Consider the following 21,765-nt stretch of genomic DNA (forward strand, 5'->3'; position numbering starts at 1 on the left):
AAGCACTCTCATAGCAAAATTTTTCTTCTAATGCCCAAGAGCCTTCCCTTGTTGCAATTCACGACAGCTGCCTACTGTTCTTTCACTCTACCTCAGTATCCTGCTCAATCTTCTGTATAAGTGTATAAATCCAGCTCCACCTTCTGTATAAGTGTACCTCCACCACATAACAAGAGGCATTTTAGGGAAAATCCAAGACACCACACCTACCTTTCAAAGTGGAGCGGCCAGCAGGCCTGCTGACATTATTTTTCTGATGCTTTGTAGACATACGCTTCATCTGGCGGGGTGTACTAGGGGGAGAAGCGCCATAGAAAGTGTCAGCGCTTGCTTCATCTGATAATTCCTCAGGGTCGGATTCAGAGATCTTGGAAGTAGCATCTCCTGATTTGCACTCTTTCCTGCAGAGAACAAGATAAACCATTACAATCAAGATAAAGACATTTTACTTGCAATATCTGTTTAAAAAGCTAATTCATCTAAAAATCACAACCACAGTCAACCTTCTCTATTTTACTGTCACATCCATGTATACTTACCCCAGTTTTTGGATAAGTTTCCAGTCAAATAAATAATAGGCAACATAAAAAGAGGATGGTATAGGCAGTGTCACTAGAAGAACACAATGTAAACATACACATAATATGTATCTCTTCCTGAAAAAACTTGCAGCAAGCCTAAACTAAGAGATGCATGAAATAAACAAAGGTTCAAACACACAAACATAATGCAATGCAAGACATTCAATCTAATCAGTAGCAGGGACAACAGCAGAGGTCTTCTCTTCCATCCTCTACCCTCTAAACCCCTCATACCACAAAGGTAACTTCTAAAATCACTCTCCCACCCTTCAGTAAACTTTTATCTAGCATAGGAGATCTGAAAGTATTTTTCACAGATTTTAACATCAAGAATACCATTAAGATTGTAAATAAATACTGTCATTCCCCAGTGGTGCCATACATGGAATTCTCTTGCTTAAACACGTATCAGGGAGAACACACATCATTTTCAAAGGAAAAAAAAGAAACAGTTTGCCTCTATTCCCTCACTTATTTCTGAAGGAGGTGTGCAAATAACTCTACAGAATTCTCAGTAACTCTTGACTCTGGTAAAAGACACTGAGGCAAAGAAATAGTCAAACTAAATCAGTGCAAGATAGCATCAGTATCTGATAATTTCAATTTCATTCAAATCATAAATTATATTTTACTTGCTACTATTTTAGGGGCAGACAAGGAATGTTCCTCATAACTCTAGTGAAACGAGTCTGAGTTACTGCAGCAAGAAGTATGTCAGAATATTGACACTAGTAGAACAGTAGTAAGGCTAACAAAACAAAAACAAAACACAAATACTGGGGTTTTTTTTGGTCTTTAACTATAAACAGAAATAAATACCTTAGCATGCAGAATGGTTATGTTCTCTACAAAGCCAGAGAAACACTTAGTGCATGAAATACTCTTTTCACTTTACTCTTCTCACTCTACTACTTCAGCTTTGAGAAGGCAGCAGGCAATTTCACCAACTTCTGCAGATAAACTTAACTGGTTACCCAGTAAAAATGACCCAGGTGGTATTGCAACACCACCCAGAGTCTTAGGAGTGCTCTACAATCTGGTCATAGTGACAACCACACAAAATCACCAATACTTCTAGTCTGGTTTCCTTGCCTTGGGACATCATGCTGCTACTGTGTCTCAGCAATGTGATTTAACCAACCCCGACTGTCCAAATATAAAAAAATAAGTCTTACAATTGTTCCTACAGATCTTGTGAAAATAGATGGATGAGTAGGAGAAACAGATCTGGCAAGCGTTGAGTTGGGAAAGCAGACTCAAGTTTACATCTTTTTGGACAGCAGAAGAGCTCTATTCCTGAGAATGCTTGCAAACAGCCCTACTGCAAAACAGGCAGAGAACACCCTTCTGATCTTGCCAAAGACAAATCAACCACAAGAGACTAAACCACATAAAACAGAAGCCATTAGTTCCAACGCTTATGGAGCCATTTATTTTTTCAGTGATCTCACTGGCCTGGCAAGGCACAGGGTGGAGTGCTGATGCTCTTGCAGAGTCTGGCAGAACAGACCCTGCAAGCACTCACGTTAGGTCTCCAAGGCAGTTTTAAACTAGGACAAGTTACCTCATTAGGGAAGACCAGTGAAAACACTGTTTTCCTTCTGTTTATAAGTAAGCAACCTCTTCAAAAAACTTAATAATCAAACCTCTCCACCAAGCAAAACTAAGTGATTTTTAAAAACTGTAGGTTGTTTTGGTCTCTATCTCTGGAGGCACTTGAAAGATCTGTAGATGGGGCCCTTACAGGACATGGTTTATTGGTGGGCTTGAATGTGGTACTTTACAGTCGGACTCAATCTTTGAGGTCTTTATCAACCTAAATGATTCTATAATTCTACCTTGTTTGTTTCTTGCTATGTCTGATGAGAGGGCATGAGTGCCAGAAGTATCCAAATTACCCTCCAACCTCACACCTGAATTACATACATACCTATACAGCAGCATCCAGTATGACTTACTAAACATTCAACTGGGTATTTTTGCTGGGTAATTCAGTAAGATGTTCTTTGATAAGAAGCACAGCAGACATCACAAAACATGCAGCACTTGAAATCATATCACAAAACCAGCAATCATGCTCTCATTCATAACAACAGATGCAGTCTTGTTAGCAGCTGGTGAGATGATCTAACCAAAGCTGGCTGGTCTGCTTAGAGAGAGAAAGGCACAGGTTGCAAAGCAAGTTTTAAAAATCCAGCATACTCAGTTTAGGGTTTGTGTGCAAACCCTGTACCTCATCTCAGCCCTCAAATCAGTGTCAATTAATACAATGAATCAGTTTCACCAGTGCAAGCCTTATGGTAAAACAATGCACTAAATATACAGGGTCTGAACTAAAGCAGCTACATCAGCTTTGACATGCTAGGATCAATTTTCCTAATCCAGACAACACCTGACATATATGATCTTCATCAGCAACACTCTAGTACTAAAATCAGTTACGGCTTTACAGATTACTGACACAGCATTTGCAATGTTTGTGTGTTATTTACCATCATGAACAAACCATGGACTAATTAAACCTGCCAATCTCTAAAACGCAGTGCTGGCAAACCTGAATCAGATTATAGTGTTGGTTATTAGACAGAATTGTTGGTTCCTAAATACTGTTGCAACCAGGGTTGAGAAACATTAATCAAGGCCAATTTCTTCTTAGCTACCAAGATATGCAGGTTGTCTCCCTCACAGCCAGTGAGAACCATCCGAATCTTAATCAGGCTTACATACAAAAAATGAAAGCCAAAAATGTGTCAAATGCAGTTACTATTTGCCAATAGCAGCCTAAACCAAATCCCTACTAGGAAAACTAGAAGAGCATAATTTTCATTATCTATTTACAGGTTCCCAGTCTCAATTTTCATGAGAAAAATGCTTCTTGGAAATTCACCCTTGGAATATAACAAAGACTGTAGCCAGGATGCATAAATCACAAATACTGCGAAAGTTTTAAGAGCAGTATGATAATAACAACAACCAAAGCAAAACACCTTGACAGCTCTGAAATGCACCAAAAAACCCCAACAAACTGAGAATGTTTCCAAAAGTAACTATTGTATGTTACACCAGGGTGCATTTCAACCAGAAGCTGAAATGACTGAATACATAATTTCTTTAATTTGCACTTCTGGATGACAACACGATTTGGTTTTTTTTTTTTTTTAGCTGAGTAAAAATGATGGCAATGTATCTACAAATCCAGTTCAGTCATGAAAATCAAGATAATTCTTCTAGATTTAAAAAAGGCCTACAAACAAAAATAGGAAGGGGGGACAGAAATTAAGGCATGAAATTTGAAGCAGCACGGCATGAAACAAGAAGTCTGGTAACCACCACTACTGATAAACGACACAACCTCTGGAAAAATACAATCACTTATCACTAAAAAAAACAATTAGCAAATGAAAAGACCACTGAGGATTACAGGGGAGTGTTACAATAATTAGGCTGAAGTAGGAGGAATACGATTTTTAACCAGCACAAAATTTTGCTGTTTCCTGAAGTATCATGCAAACTTGCAAAGTTTGTAACAGCCATTAATGAGAGATCATCCTGAAAACTGTGACAGCTATATGGGGAAAAACATCTTTTTACTCTTCCCTTCTATCAGCTACCCTCATCATAAGCAGGAGTTCAACTACATTAGGCACTTACATAATTAACTCAGGTTCAGCCATTGCTCATCATCCCACAGGCAGGTTAAAAGCTTGTTGGGGATCAGAGCAGTAGAGTTCAATGGACTGGACTACAAGCACATGGCAATAAGTTTGAGTTATGCAGTTACCACACAGGAGCCAGGATCATCACCCACCACAATGGTTTGGAAGCTGTGCACTCCAGACTGCTGTAAAAAGCCTCGGGCAGTTTCAAAGACATCACAGAATCAGTAAGGCTCTCAACATTTCTTACAGCACCCTGCCACCTTCATACAAAGAACTGCAATATCTTTACAGAGTCCAGCCCCAAATTACCAAGTACCAGCTCTTGACATCCAGTGGCTTTGTTTTAAAAGCAAAGTGTCTGTTTTTCAAATATATACTCCTTAACTCAGATTCAGCTGGATAATTAATGCAGGAAGACAAAGCTACATTAGTCTGTTCTTAGTAATGCACATTCCCAGTCAGCAAAAGCCACAGAAAACACAGGCACTACACACTCCCAAACACATCTTGGTAAAGTTGAGGTAGCTTTCCCTTAAAGGTAATTGTAACCAGTCTATTTCAAACAGTATTCTGACAAGAACTGTCATCACCCAACAGCTGCTGGTAATACAAAAAGCAAACAGAATTTTTAGGTACCCACCTTTGCACCTGTTAAAACAGAAAAACTATGAAGTATTCAGTCAGTGCTGCTAAACACCACACACAACAAAACTGGAATCAGAAGCCCCAGTTTCTTTGGGGCAGTACTAGGTTTCATTTTGCTGCAGAAGAGAATGTAATGGTAGTCCTGGACCAACAGCTCAAGGAAGGAACTTCACTAAACAATCAGTAGCACCTTGGGTATCAAAGACTGAGGATTAGACAACCTAATTAGGAAAACAAGATGGAAAATCCTGAAGTTCTGCTACAGTACGGGACAGCTACCTGCTGTAAACACATAGTGTTATGTTCCAGCGTTAGGAAGCATCATGCACCCCTGTATTTTAACCACTTTTTAAAAATTATGTTCTGAGGGAAGCTGTAAGCTCAAATAAATGGACATGGTTCTGACAGTTTGCTGAACCGAAAGCAGAAGCAACTAAAACTCCAGCTTTGGATATGGTATTTTCAAACATCTGCTACACGTGTGAACACAAAAAATGAAGTGTTTGATGCTACTGCATTTACTATAAGCTCCCCTAAGTGCAGCAAAAGGAAGTCTTCAGTACAAGGCAAGGGAAAGATCTTGTTGGGTTTTTTTAATTACATTTTTTTATTACAGCACAGCAGGAATTTGCACACAGCATGTACAAATGAAGTTGTATTTTTTTGCTATATGCAACCTGTTTAAGTCTGGCACAGCACTTACAGGAAGGAAATTTCAAATTTCAAATTATGTTTTAAAGAAGATACAGTACCAGCATAAAAATTTCAGTTTTAATAAATATTTGAATTCAAATTCAGCTGTACATAGCTACAATTTTTTTCTCCCAGAGGAATCAAGGGAAAGCAGGATATGTGATCATTTATCTCTACAGCCTAGGAATGAACAACCAGCATACTAGGGGGAAAAAGCTGATACCTGGACAGGAGTAAAGGAGAGCAAAGAATTTATTTATAACAGATAGTAATTTTACCATTTACTCCTGACAGAAAATGCAAAAAAGCACCTGCATCTTTCATCTAGTATGTCTACATATGCAAATCCTACAGAATCTAAGTTTGCATTAAAACAGCTTACAGCAAAGACACTTGTAAGAGCACAAAAATTAAGCAATATTCAAAAAATTTATCAAATATGAAATGTAAAGCTATTCACACAACTTTTTATAGTGAAAATCCTCAGAAATTACCAACACTACAGGCATGGTAACATGACACAGTAAAAAGGGGAACCTGTTCCAGTGCACCTTTTGCTTCCCAGGTTGCACATCCCTGCCCCTTTTGCCATCCCTTCTGCACAGAAGGCAACAATCACATGACCTCAATCACCAACCTGACAGTGAACAAACCCATTAGTTTTTTAGTGCCACCATTTACCTGTCAGATCAATACCCACAAGCCAAAACCCCACAGCCACATGACAGCCAAGCTCCTCCACTACATCCGTCCTGAGCCTGGAATTCTCTTGCAGAGACACCAGAGTGAAGAAGGCAACCTGCTGAGTGTTAAGTCAAATGGTGCCCTCAGTCACTCTCTTCTGGCTGCACACCAAGTAATTTTACATGACTGTCTGTCCTTTCTGCTTTCCAGACACTTTGCCAGAAGTCACCAGCACCCAAGATGCACAGGTATAACTTGAAGTACTAACCCTTCTCTTAAAGTACCAACCCTGGCGCTGACAAAACAATCCAGCTTAGCTGGAACGCCTTTGTTAGCAGGATTTTTCCAACTTCAGCCACTTTAATTTTAATTTGGCAGCTAAATGTACTTAATGTCACACTAGCAAGTTCCATGTGGCAGGCATTCCTCATTGAGGAAGGGCAAGAGAGGGATGTTAGGAGATGAAAATGGTCATTTTTAGCTGAGTTAGCCACAAAACTAATGCAGATTTTTACATGCAGCAACAATAAAAGCAAAATACTTGGGCAGGAAAATGCTTAAGATGACCTGGTGTAACCATCAAGAACTGATTGATTACAGAATTCCAGTAGCTTTCTTATAAATTAACCTATGAACAAGGGAGCGTGAGCTTAGGAATAACAATAGAAACACTAAAACTTCATTAGTGAATTGTCAGGACATAACAGAAACCTTTGAAAAGCCTTGCTTTGTTCATGATTTACACCTCGTTTCTCTTTGAAAACTAAGCTTTGGCAGGACTGCACAAATGTTGACACTCAAGGCTGCTATGAAACCTGTGCCATCCACTGCAAACTACAGGTTTAAACTACAACAGCCCTGCTAACAGTTAAGAACCAAGTACAATAAATTCCACATCAACTAAGGAAGCAATATAAAGCAAGTATTTCAGCTGCAACACAAACAGTGGTTTGGAGCGAGACTTCACTGTGAGAAAACCACCACTGTTTCTCCAGAAACCACCAAGGACAAAATAAAAGTCATTACTCAGGAAAAGACTAATGTACAGCTTTGAGCTAGACAGTTAAACTGTAATTGATTCCCAGCAACATCTTTTCCTCCTTGGTAACTCTCAATTAAGCTGTTTAATTAGAATGGAAGGACCCAGCAAGTGTGAACACACTTCATTTCTACAGCAGACCTCAAGCACATGTCTGACTGGGCATCACAAATTTCCTTAGAGAATTAATGTACTTACTAGCAAATTTCAGTTTAACTGAAAAATTTTAACAGAATTTTCTCCTTCTCAAGATCTGGAAGCCACCAGAGTCAGTTCTGCGAATTACTACTACTTTGGCACTTTTCCCAAAATTCTCCTATATTCCTGGGCAGAAGCCTCTATATGTGCTTACTGTATTTACAACAGAAAGACAATGTCACAGAAAAATCTAACCAAAGCTATTGAAAGAGTGGTGAGGTATTGAAGCACCTTTTGGCTGATGAGAACAACATGGTAAACCTCAAAAGAAGAAATTGTCAAACATTGATTCAAGAATAAATTAATCAGAATGCAAAGTAGTACTCATCATATCTTTTTATAGGAAGTAGCGATAAGCACTACTGAGACATATTTAAATGATCTAAGGAAGTAATTTTTCTTCTGCAAGTTATACCAACTAGAAATAAGTATAAAAAATAAATAAAATAGAGCTCTCATAAAAGTTTTGGCAGTTCTTCGTGTTCTCATCTCAGAAAAAAAATACTCAGAACTTTCTGTTCTTTTTTACTAGCAAATTTGAAAACAGAGAAAGCTTAACTAATTTTTCCATCTTGGATTATTATAAGTTTTCATACAAATTTGAACCATGTTGTAACAGCATTTACAGTAGATTCATTTCTGAGCTTGCCCCCAATAGATTATTTGATTAAAACTATCCCATATTTTATTTCAAAAGAAAAAAAGCCTATTTAATTCTACCCTTGCTTTAGAATGTGCAATAAAGTGTGAAAGTGTTGATGGGTTTGTTAGGTTTCCACATCCACGTTTAAGCCTGCCAAGTGGGGCTGCAAATGGATCAAAGGTTAGAACTGTAGAAACAAGAGCTAAGAGAGCTTTACCCAGCCCAGTTAGTATCCAGCTCTCTTCTCTTAACTACTGATGTTAAAATATTCATTGATTCCAGACCCCATGCTTCTCCATTAGTGCCACTTTTTCAACCTCAACTATATGCTAACTCATATTTGGGAATTTGAACTGACTTTTTTTTAAGCAAGAATCTCTGAAATATGCTTTCCTCACTAATGATGTTTCAGCACTACATAGTACAGTATCAATCCAAAGGGTAAGTGCTGCAATTAAGCTCTTGGCACCTGCACAGACCAGATCCCAAGGTCCCAAGCCACACACCAATGCAGTAAAGTATACTTAATTAAGAACTATTTATGAAAAATCTGTACTAACACAACTGCATGGATTTTCTGGAAAACTTAGGTTACACCAAGAAAAGTTACATACTACGGGAAAAGAGTGTTAGGTTGCTAGGTTCAACTATAAATATATCATATATAAAGGTGATAAACTGGAAAACGCACAAATCTGTGATAAAAGATAAAAAGAACTGTAACAGCCATTCTTCCCCCACTCTCCAACACACACTCTATTCTTCTGGCAGAAAGTTCCATTTCCAAATAAGAAAAAACTAACAACTGCTTATGATCCCTAAGTTTCAGTTCATCATTTAGACAAAGGCAAAGTCTACAAGAACCCTGAAGGTGAAGCATTGAAAGTTAAATAGGTTTTCAATGGAAGCTGCTGTCTGACCACAGCATACTGGACTTCTTGTCGGTGATGTTTGGAAAATCCGTGCAACGCAATGGGACTTCAGTACTCTGCACTATTTGGAGCATCCCAAAAGCTCAGTGGTCACGCCCATGGAGAGCTCTACAGTGAGGCCAAGAAGTCATCGAGGCATGAGTAACTGTGGCCTTGTTATCACTTACTGAATGGATGTTCTACAGCCAAAATGGTAAAAACCTTTCCAAATACTGCTCTCAGGAAAAGCAGAGAGAGTAAATCAGCAGCACAAGTAAGCCAAGGGCGGAACAAACCATACACTTACACCACATTAGAAAGCAACACATGATACTCACTACCACTGAATATCAGCAGGACACAGACAGAACAGAACTAATTTCCTCCTTCTACCCTAAGACTGCAGGAGACATTCATCAGCACAACAGTTACATCCTATCTTGTCTGGCTCCAGAATAAACCTGATTGGGTTTCATGACAAATTAATGTGACTGTACACACAGGGTTCTTGGACTGGACGCAAATGAACATCAGACAATTCAGTAACACTCAAATTCAGATGTTAAAGACAAACATTTTCATTTGGCTTTACATTTGCAGTAAGCCAAGAGTGAGCATGGGACCCTTGTCAGCTCTTTTAAATAAGCTTCCAAGTTATTTTTTAAAATTCAAAAATTATTTACTTAATAAATTACAGACTAAATATAGCATCAGTGCAGTTAATATCTGAGAGAAGAATAAAAATGAAGGAAAGTTTTGCAAAGATAAATGTTGTAGACAACAGCAAATATAACCACACAACTGAAGAAACGAGCTGGGACTCCTGTGCTGACAGAGGTCAACACACTATTGACTAGCAGTTGCTTCTATGAAAAATTGTCTTCTAAATGTATTTTAGATGCAGTTTAAAAGAATGGTTGGGATATTATTTAAGAAATGTGGTTGTCATGGAAGTCAAATCTTTATAAACCTCTAAAAATCCCAATTAGCTCCCTGAACTGAGAATTACTGCATATCCCTTATGCTTTCCTTGAAATTCAGTAGATTTTTTTTCATCACAGCACAGTTTGCATTCCACAAAGGTCAATATCACTAGCTTACATAATAGTAAAACCAACCTTGACACAGACAGCACTAATTAACAGACATAAAAACAACCCAAGCAGCCACACAACACAGACTAATCCTTACTGCTACAAATGCCAAAGACATCTCAACGAGCACTTCATGTGTGTTTGTGCGTAGGTGGAGCAATCAGTCATTCATTCCAGTCTTGCACATGTAAACAAGAAAATGCAATACATATAGAACAGAGATTACATCTTACCTCATTTAAATGCATGGGGGAAATAAAAGCTACGGCAAAGCTCTATATACTTAAATCATTTTTTCCACTGAAGCTATGTTCTTAATAAAATAAACTCTTTCACTGCTCATATACTATCAGCCATACAGATAGTCTGGCAAGCAGGAAAATACGTTGAGCACAATTCATGACATAACCTCAGGCTTCCCCCAAACCACATAGGCTGTAGAATGACAGCCCCAATTCATTGTCATCCTAGAGACAACAAATCTGATAGACAGACTACTGACAACTTCCCCAGCAAGGAGGAAGCCTCCACATAATTCACAATTCTGTCCCACTTTATTCACAGCCTTGGTCCTTCCTTCAGCCCTTGCACTGGATGGATGCCAGGAGAAAAGAGAGCTGCAAGCAATCAGGGCACAAGTCAGGGTAGCCCTATGGCTCTTCATGCCATTGCAGTGCCCCCAGACAAAGGGCAAAGTCCCAACAAAGGACACACTTAAGGCCTCATTTTTCTCTATAGTGGATTTTGCGCCAGAAAATTCTTGGGAAAGCCTAAAATTTGGCTTGGGAAAATTTAAAGCCAATGGGTAATAATCAAGAAGCACCAAACACATCTGTTTTAATTAGCATTCTAAATTATCTAAGTGGAAACATTTCAGCTTGAAAACTTTCCATTTGTTTTAATGATTGATACTTAAATGTGAATTCTTCACTAAACCTTTCAGAAGTATCTTTTCACTGATCCATAACCACTGCATGCTATGCAGGGTCAAAGTGCAATTCTATCTCAAAATCAACATCTGCTCGTAGCTTCCCCAAGCATTTTTCAGTTTAGAGCTGTCTCCCCTCTCTCCCCACACCAAAGTGTGTTTCAAGAAAGGAAGGAAGACCTGGGAAAAACAGTGTGGTTTTGGAGAGGGACTGTCAATCAAAAGCTTTTGACAAAGGACTGTGTAATTTAAAAAAAAAAAGCCATAAATATATTTTATGTCTGCCTTCAGTTTACAAAACTTACCACTGCATTTATATTCTAACAAGAGACAGAATCCTCACACAAAAACAAGCAGATTTCTCACACCAGGCAGTCTCAAAACAACAAATCAATAAGCTTTGTTTATCAAACAAATGTAGGCATATTGCTAATTCAGAATGACTGATCACTTCTCCACAAGAACTAAAGTTAACTTAAAGAGAATGTATTATAGCAATGCACTTTGGTACTAGCCAGAACTCTTTATCATAAGAACACATTCATACTCTACAAACAGGATTAAAAGTGATCTGCCATCAAATGGATTTCAAACGCCCAAGCCTGTGCAAAATAAACTGATTTCAACAAGATTCTGACCTCATGGCCCCAAGAATAAACACCTAATGGTGACTCCAAAATTTAAATCAAAAGTAATCAAGTTTGAAAAAGCTTCAGATACTTTACTTGTATTACATTTAATGCAGTAGTAAGTAAAAGTAAGTGCTGCATAAAGCTAGAGAAGCAGGTGTGAACTTGGGACACAAAGCACACACAGAAGTGAATCACAGTGGATGGAGTACATGCACTACCCCACACAAATTAAGGCTACCTAATTGTTTTGAGACATCCCCTTCCCACCCACCATCTCACTCCGAAATAGCTAATTCAAGTTTCATTTGCTGGGTAAAGTTGTCACCACATTATCCACACCCACATCCGACTCATATAAACTGTCCTGTAATAAGCAGAATCCAGCAGAGGTCAGAAATGGCCCTGCACAGGAAATGCCTGGGTGTTTTCCATTCAGGCTCTGAAGATTACTCTCCTACATGAAGACAGCCGAGGTCTAGGGTCATGCTTTTGTAGAAACTTTATTTTAAATCATTTTCTGCTTAACCTGCAGTATTAGTCACTGGAGAAGAAAAGGAACTTAGAAGCTTACTAATTCAGTTGCCCTGCAGGATTGGTTTTTCATTACATTTCTGTCAAATCTTACTAATTATATATATATATATATATATATATATATATATATATATATATATATATATATATATACATACTGATTTTGGCATTCTCATGAGAGAAAAACAAATTGTTAATGCACGTTAATGAAAGCTCAAAGGCACTGTTCAACCCCATAGCCTTGACCGACACAGGAGCACATCACAACTTTCCTTTTATTCCATCAGTACAGAACAGCAGCTCGCAATATTCAAGAACTGTCTCAGCAACACGACAGCAGATATTTTGCATGGCACAACTGGAACACAATGCACCTGACTGCTACCTTACAGTACTAATTGATCACACAAGCGTTTTAAAAGCGTTTCCTGAATGCCTCCTAGTGAGAAGTGAAGTGCATCAACAGGATGTTACCTAAAAATGAGAAATAATTGCCACGGAATTAATAACTCGGACTTATGCAATACTTCTGCAGCCAGTTGGAAACACTAAACCATAAAGTAATTTGCATCCCCATCTCTCAGCAGGGCACAGATGGAGACTTGCAAAAAGCCAATCTGCAGGTCAGCACATTCGGGAGGTGACAGCAGTTGCAGAAAGCTTTGAGGCATCAGAACACTTCTTTGTGAACGCTTTTTCTTTTTTTTTTTTTTTTTTTTAACTCTATCGTCTTACAACTATCGATTGCAACGTTGCCAGCAGCGATACTCCATGACCCTGCTGTTTCACCGGCACGCCAGAGAGAACCCGATTTTCATCACGGCTGCCATAAACACGAGACAGCCTTCCAAGAGGGCAGCGCTTTTATCGCTGCAGTTCACAAGTCAAGGAGCACGGGTCACGCTCGGTCAGCCTCCCGCGGGCTCCAGCTGCTGCTCCCCCGCCGCTCTACAGCCTCCGGCCCGACCCCGACACCGGGCGGGCAGTGCCCCGACACACCCGCTTGCACTGCTGCGAGGCTGGGGGCGAAGGAAACGATTTGCTTTCAAATGCAAAGCGCCCACAAAACACTGCCTTACCCACCGCAGCCACTAGAGATTTCTTATCGAAGCACCGTCTCGCTCCGTGGGCGCTCTGCAGAAGCGCTGAAGCAGCAGCCGCAGCAGCAGCCGCAGGTTCTGCAGCGCGGAGGGGCCGGGAGGCAGAGCGTGCACCCCCGGCCCCGGCGCTCGCAGCCCCCGCCCGGCATCGCTCCCTGCACGGAGCTCCCTGTGAGGCAGCGCTGGATACTGACCTCCCCGGCGGCGACGGCGGCGGCTCCTCCATGGCGGCGGCGGCGGCACAAACCAGCGCGGCGGCGTCTCTCATGCATGCACCGGGGCCGGCATGGCGGCGGGCCCCGGTGCGCGGCGCGGGGGCGCAGCGAGGAGCAGGAGCAGCGGGAGGAGGGGAGCGCGTCCCTACCCTGCTGCAGGAGCGCGGCCGCGCAGAGCCGCCCGCGCGGCCGCCATCTTGGGAACAGCCTCCGAGGGCAGCGGCGCCGGCAGCATCGCTACGGCGCGCCAGGAGGGACCGGCCGCGCCAGAGGCGCCCGCTCCGCCGCGGCCGGGCTGGGGGCGGCTCCCGGTGCGGGTTTCCTCCTCTCGGCCGCGGGATCAGGACGGGTTGTGGGACAGCGGTGCTTCCCTCCGGTACCGTGGAAATTACATCTCCGCACTTCCCCGCGAGGGGCCGCGTTTATCCCGAGGCGGGGCGGTGATGGGGGCGCAGCGGGCGCTGCCGCCCCCTCCCTGCCCCGGTGGCGGAGCTGTCAGGCGCTGCCTGCGGCCGCTCGCTGCGGTGCCGCTGTGCCTGCCGCTGCTCGCTCCCACACCGCCGGCACACACACAGAGAAGAAAATATTACTGCTGAGGGGAAGATGGTTTTCCCCAGCAGGTGCCCGCTCCCTGGAGCCGTGCTCGCCCCAAGTCTGGCGCCTGCGGAGGTTGGAGCGACCGCGGGCGGATCCGAGGAGGTGGAGGGCGTGAGGGACCCTTGAGGTCCCTTTTGGGGGCGTGCATGGAAGAACAATCTTGTGTCTTTCATGCTCTAATGCTGACAGAGTCACTTGTTTGAATTTGTGAACCTGGACTTTTTAAACCCTCCAGCGGCGCTGGTTATCAGCCTTGGACAGAGAATTGGAGCCACATTATCCAGCTGGAAATACAGGGAGAAAAATGTGATTTCCTAAACTGTAGGGTGGCTGGAATATCAATATTAACTCCCGTCAAAGCAGAAAAGTGCCACGGATCGTTTAATTGTTGGGGTCGGTGAGAGGGAGCCTCACCTTCTGTGTTACGGGACTGGAAGCGCGACAACAAACCCTGGCATCAGTAATGCGTACGCAAAGCACATGAATTATTTCTGATGGGTGAAATTTGAGCTTGGACTAGAATCACTTCTAGGTTCTGCATTTTTGCACCAGTTTTTTCACTAGCTGTACAAGACATTTGCACCTTTCTAGTCTGATACCAAAATTCATCTGTGAAGTCACTGTTCATGAAATAGTTGTCCACCTCTCTGTTGAAGTTTAGGAAACAAATTCAACAGTCCCTTGAAAATAAAAGAATATTTTAAAACTGAAATGCAGGAAATACTTCTACAGTATAATCTTAATACTATCTACTATGAATGCATGCTTTAAAATGCAGGACCAGATAAATATCATTATGCTGGAAGCCACTTAGATTCTTTTCCACAGGTCAAGAAATATACCCAAGTCACCATGACCCTGATGATCATGACATTGAAACATCAAGACATTCAGCATTTACATCAAGAATTATTAGTTAAACTACCTCATGTAATGGAAAAATGCAGTATTTAGCATGTTAAAGTCTTTTGCTAGAGTACTTGAGCCCAAAACCATAAAGCAGTTCCAATGGCAGATACACACAATACATTGCCACTAATCTGTCATGGTGAATGAAACTTAGAAACCATAGCTGAAGGTCAGAACTTCTGAGGTGCTAACCTAATAAATTAGTTGTCATCTCCATAAAAAGCAGACATTATCTAAGGTAAAGCTGCTTACTTCACAGTTTGCATGTGTTTTTAGTATGATGACAAAGAGACAATGTTACAGATTAAATTTGAACATTCTTTTCAGTTAGGGATCATTGTCTCACACCATCTCTGCAGCTGTTTGCAGGGCAGAGACATATTTAGCAATCACGGCAAAATGGTTCAGGTTCTTTGCTGTTTCTATCAAAACCATCAATGCAGTGGTCTGTTAGAAGCACAGAGTTTTCATTAAATCTGATACTGCATTTTGCTATAGTTGGGATGGTGTGAAAGTGGAGACATCCCAAGGGCTCTTGGCAAAGGGAGAAATGGATACTGACCACTGCCACTGCTTTCTGTAAATATTAAGATAGTTTACTGAAGTAAACTGGGGTTCACTGCAGCCTCTCAAAGTGGTCCAGAAAACTCTTCCCTGTGCATTTTCCCCTTTCCCTTTCCTTTGTATTGCATCACATTCTCGTGGTCACAGAAAATACCCTAGAACTACAGATACTGGCCAAGCAAAGCAAGGCTGTAAATTTGATACAGAGATGCTTCTTTATCTACAATTGACCATAGTGAGCAACATAGCTCCTGACATCATGGAGAAGATTGTAAGAGGGGAAGTTTATGAATGGCCTTATAGAGAACTTGATAGGAAATTAAGAGATGCAGGAATATTTGGAGGTGATAGTACAGGAAACAACAGATGACAGAGGAGTCTCAGAGCCTATATATAGATAATATTTGGCAAAGAAAAATTTTCAAGACAATACAGAGGTCTTAGAAAAATTGATAGGCAAAAAAAAAAAAAATTAATTTTTGCTTCTTTTAAGGAATATCATCATGTTTCAAAGACTCCCTGACAGCCAGTTTCTGAATCTAAACATGTCAATATTTGATAGGTGCATGGAAATTTATAAATTTCACTGTTCACTTTGGTTATGCTACTGGAACAGAAAAGGCACAAAGTTAAAATATACATCACAATAAGTAGCATCTGTAAGAAAATAGAGTTAAAATATTAGGAATGGATTTTATTGTCTGATGTGGCAAATCATGACTCCAAAATTCCAGGTTAAAAAAACAAACCAGGAAACAAGTAACTGTCAAAATAGACAAACTTATTTCAGTTTAACTTCTTTTTTCAGAAGTTTTAGAATTAATTCTCTTCTTTTTTTTTTTTGGAAACATCTGGCTTCATAATTTAGCAGATGCTGCAATTGCTTGGGAATTGCTTTTTATTCTAGCAACATGCCTTTCATTACAGTAGCATTCCTAGAACTTGCAATAGAAATTTTACATGGCAATAGCATCCTAATAACAAAAATACGGCTTTCAAATAGCATTTTCAAATTTCTGCTGCAACTACCCTTGAAATTTCTATTGATTCCTGGGGTATATATTCTGTTGTTCATTCCTCCTCAAGTCATCACAGGTATCAGGCACAATTGTACGTGCAGCTGTGCTTTTGCCATCTGCCATTTCTCCAGGTATTTTCTATGTACAAAAAATCCTAATGAAGACAAAGAAATATTTGGTCCATGTAGGTAAATAAATATGTTTTTAAAATATATTTGAAAATTTTTCTCCTGGTGCCTGTCACAAGGCAAAACTTCCAAACTTTTTTTTTTCACGTTATGAATGTTGCAAGAATAAGGCACAACTTGGTTTTGGGTTTTCTTAAGTCAGTAAATGAAATCTAGTAATCAGAATTTTCTTCACTGTGTGAACTGCATGCAAAAAAAAAAATCAAATCCTTGACAAAACTAGCTTTGTACAATTAGTTTTTCCTTCTAATAAGTTATTTGTTTTCATTCTAATAAAAGCTATTTAAAAATAAAAGCTAAGTTAATCAGACATTAGAAAACAGCCCGCTAGGTATAGTTAGTCTAGATTTAGTAAAATGTGCTGAAGAGAGAATATTCTTTTTTTCTTGATCATAGATTAGAAATGCTCTTCTACAATGCAATGAAGAGTAAAACATAAACAATACCTGCATTTAGTATCTAGAACACAACCTGACACCATTTCTTATGTAGACATTGCAACTAGCATCTCCAGAGTTCAAATAAAATACCAAGATGTGTTTCTACCTGGGCATATGCAGACTCCTCCATCTGCAGTTTCGTTGTTCTCACAGAAGATCAGGTTGGGGGTGGCATTGAAAGAAACAGAACTCAGTTTTCAGTGTTATCTAACCTGAGCTTCGCTGCAATTGATTTGAAGTGTGAAGCTGGAAGAAGTTAAGGAGTCCCACTGTATATAGCCCTGTTCAATCACCCGTTACTGCTGTGATTCATTCACTTGGGAAGCTGGCATGGGAGCTGCCAAAGCTTGTTCAGCAGCGTGGTTTAACACCCGTGCTGTAATAGGAGCCAGCTAACTTGACAGAGGTGGAATATTTCTGTCAGAGCTCTGTCATCTCACAGGCTGCATGTCAGATTGCACAGGGCTCAATACCATTAATTCACCACTATTAAAGGAGTATTTGTTAGTAAGAGTACCATGAGGTCAGAGACATTCCTGTGATTATTGTTTTATCGCTTCAACTGGGCATTATTTTTTTAGGTACTTCCTGTCCTAAAAAGCAACTCTATGTAGCACAGCCTCTGCATTATTGAAATGACCCATGTGAGAGAAGTACAAAATCCAGTTGTGCTTAAAGCTGCATGCTTTTGCTGTGCAAAGCTGGTCTCTGGGCTCAGTGTCTGTAAAGCTGGGCATAGCTAAACCCACTGGCTGCTCTTCAAAGATACTAAGGCTCTGGACTTAGAAATTATCTGAAACTGAAAATGTTGGCACATGTATAGCAGTCTGGCTACAGCAGTTTATATCTTCCCAATAACTGATTTTGGACCTGTGAAAATCAGCTGCACTGAATTCAGTGCTACTTAGTCTTGACTATCAACAACAGAGTAAGCTTGCTTAAAGCTAGCTTGGCTCCTGCTAAATAATATTTTAATTATTTCCCCAGCTGTATAATAGGCATACTCAGTGAGCAGCCATGGGGCATTTATAAACAAGACCAAATGCTTGTCTGCATTTGTGTTCACTGCATTAATTTCATGTTCAAAGGAGCTCCAGTGAAGAGCTGGGGCCAATTCTTTGAAATCCTATTTGTAGGCCCAGAGGATATCCATCTGTCTTCTGTGTGTGCCTGACAGTGCTATTCAATGCATTGTTGCATGCAACTCCTTCAACATGTTTTCAAGCATCTTGCAAGTTTGACTACTTGCTTATACCAAAATTTATAAAGTGATGCTTCTTATTTCCATCAGCCCCAAAAAAGCTCCAGTCTATATATTTTTTAAATATCTAGTTGTGCAGCTGAGATTCTGTCTATGTCTGCCTTACAGCAGCTGCATTATCCCAGCAGAAAACAGCTGTGAGATTTGTATTAAACTTCCCTGTCTAGGAAGACAGGAGCTGCCCATGTCTCCTCCTTCCCACAGCTCTTTTTATAAGTAAGAATAATCACAGAAAAGCAGTGTAGCTGGCATTTTCCTTTACCCCAGCAGGTCCTGGCAGTTGTATCAGCTGGACAGAGTTATAAGCAGCCATGAGAAAATTTTAATCTTCATTAAATGTTAATCCCTGCAAACACTTACATACATATCAGTTCAGTTATATAATAGGCATACTGAAATCAGTGGGACAACCCTGGGAGAACAGTTACTCATACATATAAATGTTTATAGGATTCATTTCCTCCTTTTGCTCTGAATCATCTGGAATAATGTCTTCCCCACAACTTCACAAGGTGAGTTTTGTGGTATAATCCTGTTGATAGCTCAGTTCTGGTGAACATCAATAGGAATTAAGATATTCCCTGTTTGCTGCAAAGCCCTCCTAACTAGAACATAGTAAAATAGTATTTTAATCTACAACTCCCTGTTGTGTCCCATCCTGCAGTGCCTCAGGTTTTATTTTTTCATTTCTGTCCATTTCATTACTTCAAAAAAGCTGTTCTCTCATTGTTAATATAATTATTTTCATCCTTCTAATTACTTACACAGTTCCTACAGTATAAAACACTATAAAGAAGTAATTGCCTGCCATTTGACATTATTTCAATGCATTCAGAGTTTTTTATTCTCATTTGAGTCTTATTGGCCCCTATCATTATTTTTATAATTGATTTGAATTTCCTCTTCCTCACAGGAATTGATGCTTATTTTAAGGCACATCCATGCTAGGAGACATAGCACACAACACTTGAAATAACTGTGGAATGATGTGATGTCATTAATATGCTGTCCTGGCACAGCAGTCTTTCCAGCTACAGCCAGCTGAGGAATCCAGATTATGACCTTTGTGTTAGGGAGCTGAGATTCATGTGATATTTTCTGCTGAGCTGTTTGTTTAAAAGATGGCTTCTCTCAACACCTTTGGGTGGATTTCTCTGTGATTGTCAGGAATCAATGGGCATTGATACATTTTAGGAGGAGCTATTTCAATTTTGTATTTCAGTCCAAAGCCTCTCAAATCCACTGTGGTTGCTCTTCAGCCACGATGGTAATCAGAAATACAAAGGGGTCAAAATGTTGTTAGTTTTTCTTCCTGTCCAAAGAAAATAGAATGAGATAATGTTTTGTTTGAGAACAAGATGACCTTGGTGAAGCTGAGGGTCTATAATTGCTTGGTTCCTCCTCTCTTTCAGGCTCAATGCTGTGGCATGTTTGAGCCCTGCTTCTGCTGTTTATCTATGGATAGTGTGAAGTCCAGGAGAGAAATTTCTTGCACCCCTAATCTCAGCAGAGCTGCCAGTCAATTAGCCCTACTACATGGCATAAGCATAGAGGCACTAACATAAAACAGACTAAACTTGCCTAAAAGGCTCCAGCTTTCCAACACTGCATGGATGTTGTGGCACACAGAGCTAGGAGAAAAATGCTGATCTGGAGATTCAGCACCCAGTTTTCAACAGGGCAAGCACACATTATTCATTCAGTAGTATTGGAGAAGGACTCCTGGCTAGAGCCTGCTTGTTCACCTGTCGGAAGCATTCAGTATGGATCAGTTGCAAAACTTTATCACATGTTGGATAGCTGTAACCGGCCTAGAGATGAGATCATAGAAGTATTAATCTTCCAACTAGCTCTTTAGATGGACATTTGGGCTATAGCCCATCTGTCTGAGGCAGTCATGGTCTTCATTAGGCAGAGATGACAACTCACAGAGCAAGGAGTTATGTATTCTATAAGCTGTGGAAGATGGCTCTAATAGATGCTATATTTCTAAATGTATAGTTACAGTTAATAGAAGAATTGCATTGCTATTCTTACCTGGATTTCAAATTCAACAATAACATTTCAGTTCAAACTTTTGCATTAAAATTTGTATTTGTACTTTTCTAAACCATCCCCAAATGTCAGCTTAATTCTGGGCTTCCTGTCACAAAAGAGATAGGGACATGCAGGAATGAGTCCAGCAAAAGACCATAAAGGTAGTGAAGGGTATGGAGCATCTGAGACCTGAGGAGAGAAGCTGGAAATGTTCAGCCTGGAGAAGGGAACGGTCAGGAAGGATCTTACCAATGTGTATAAATATTCAGTGGGGTAGAGTAAAGAAGATGGAGCCAGGCTCTTTTCAGTGGTGTCCTGTGAAACCACTAGAAGCAGCGGATAAACCTTGAAAAATTCTGTTTAAACTCAAGAAAAACTTTCCTTATTGTGAGAGTGGTCGAACAATGGCATAGGTTTCTCAGAGAGGTTGTGGAATCAGCATCCTTAGAGATATTCAAAACTCAAATGGTTATGGCCCTGTGGTACCGGCTGTAAGCAGAGTGTTGGGATGAGGTGATCTCCAGGGGAACCTGCCCACCTCAGCCATTCTGTGGCTGATCTCATAAATACTTTTGAATTACAAGCAATTTCTTAAACAGAAAGTTCCCTAAGAAACACAACTATTTAAAAGCACACAGCGACAAAAACTTTTGGTACTATTTTTAATTTTGTTACCAATTGTGGTGATTTTAAATTAATGAATTTTTAATAAAGACCTATTGCTGGTAAGAATTAAGTTATTCTAAAATATATCATTCATAATGCTGTTAAGTAGCCATTTCTGCCAGCTAAATTGTAACTTTCTGTCAGAAGAAGGTGTGCAATACCAAATATGTGGGCAAAATCACAGCTTTGTGAGCACCTTCCTTTCCAAAGTTGTGCCATTTCCTACTAAGGAGGTTTTACAGCAAGACCAATGATACTGCCTTTTAAAAATTTTTATTTTATACTTGAACAACATGGATTGTTTTAAGAAACTTCTGGAAAACAAGTAACATTAACCATGCTTTTGTATTTTAAGTTATACAGAATCCTGATATTCAAACCGTATAAATTATATACCATTGCATTTTACAGGTCAAATAAACCAAGCCTGTCATTATTTGGATGTGGTCAGCTTTGCTGCTTTACATAGAGTGAATGTGGCACCCATAATCATTTGTACAAAGCCAGATTCTGAAAATCTTAGACTCC

General features: G+C 40.2%; 1 protein-coding gene across 4 annotated transcripts in view; it reads right to left on the bottom strand.

The window, feature by feature from the left end:
* The window catches only part of MAP3K4 (mitogen-activated protein kinase kinase kinase 4), a 63,307-nt gene extending 49,544 nt beyond the window's left edge, over positions 1-13,763 (bottom strand). For 2 of the 4 annotated variants that reach the window (XM_059841273.1, XM_059841274.1), the window contains exons 1-2: positions 13,536-13,763; positions 211-401 (exon numbers count right to left, since the gene is read on the bottom strand). In XM_059841273.1, the coding sequence (XP_059697256.1) occupies positions 211-401; positions 13,536-13,609 (265 nt within the window). In that variant the 5' untranslated portion in view covers positions 13,610-13,763. The remainder of the gene's footprint in view (positions 1-210; positions 402-13,535) is intronic. The other 2 variants (XM_059841275.1, XM_059841276.1) reach the window with 2 other exon arrangements.
* Between the last annotated feature and the right edge of the window lie 8,002 nt (positions 13,764-21,765).

Source organism: Haemorhous mexicanus, chromosome 3 (assembly GCF_027477595.1).
Source record: "Haemorhous mexicanus isolate bHaeMex1 chromosome 3, bHaeMex1.pri, whole genome shotgun sequence".
In the NCBI taxonomy this organism is placed as follows: Eukaryota; Metazoa; Chordata; class Aves; order Passeriformes; family Fringillidae; genus Haemorhous; species Haemorhous mexicanus.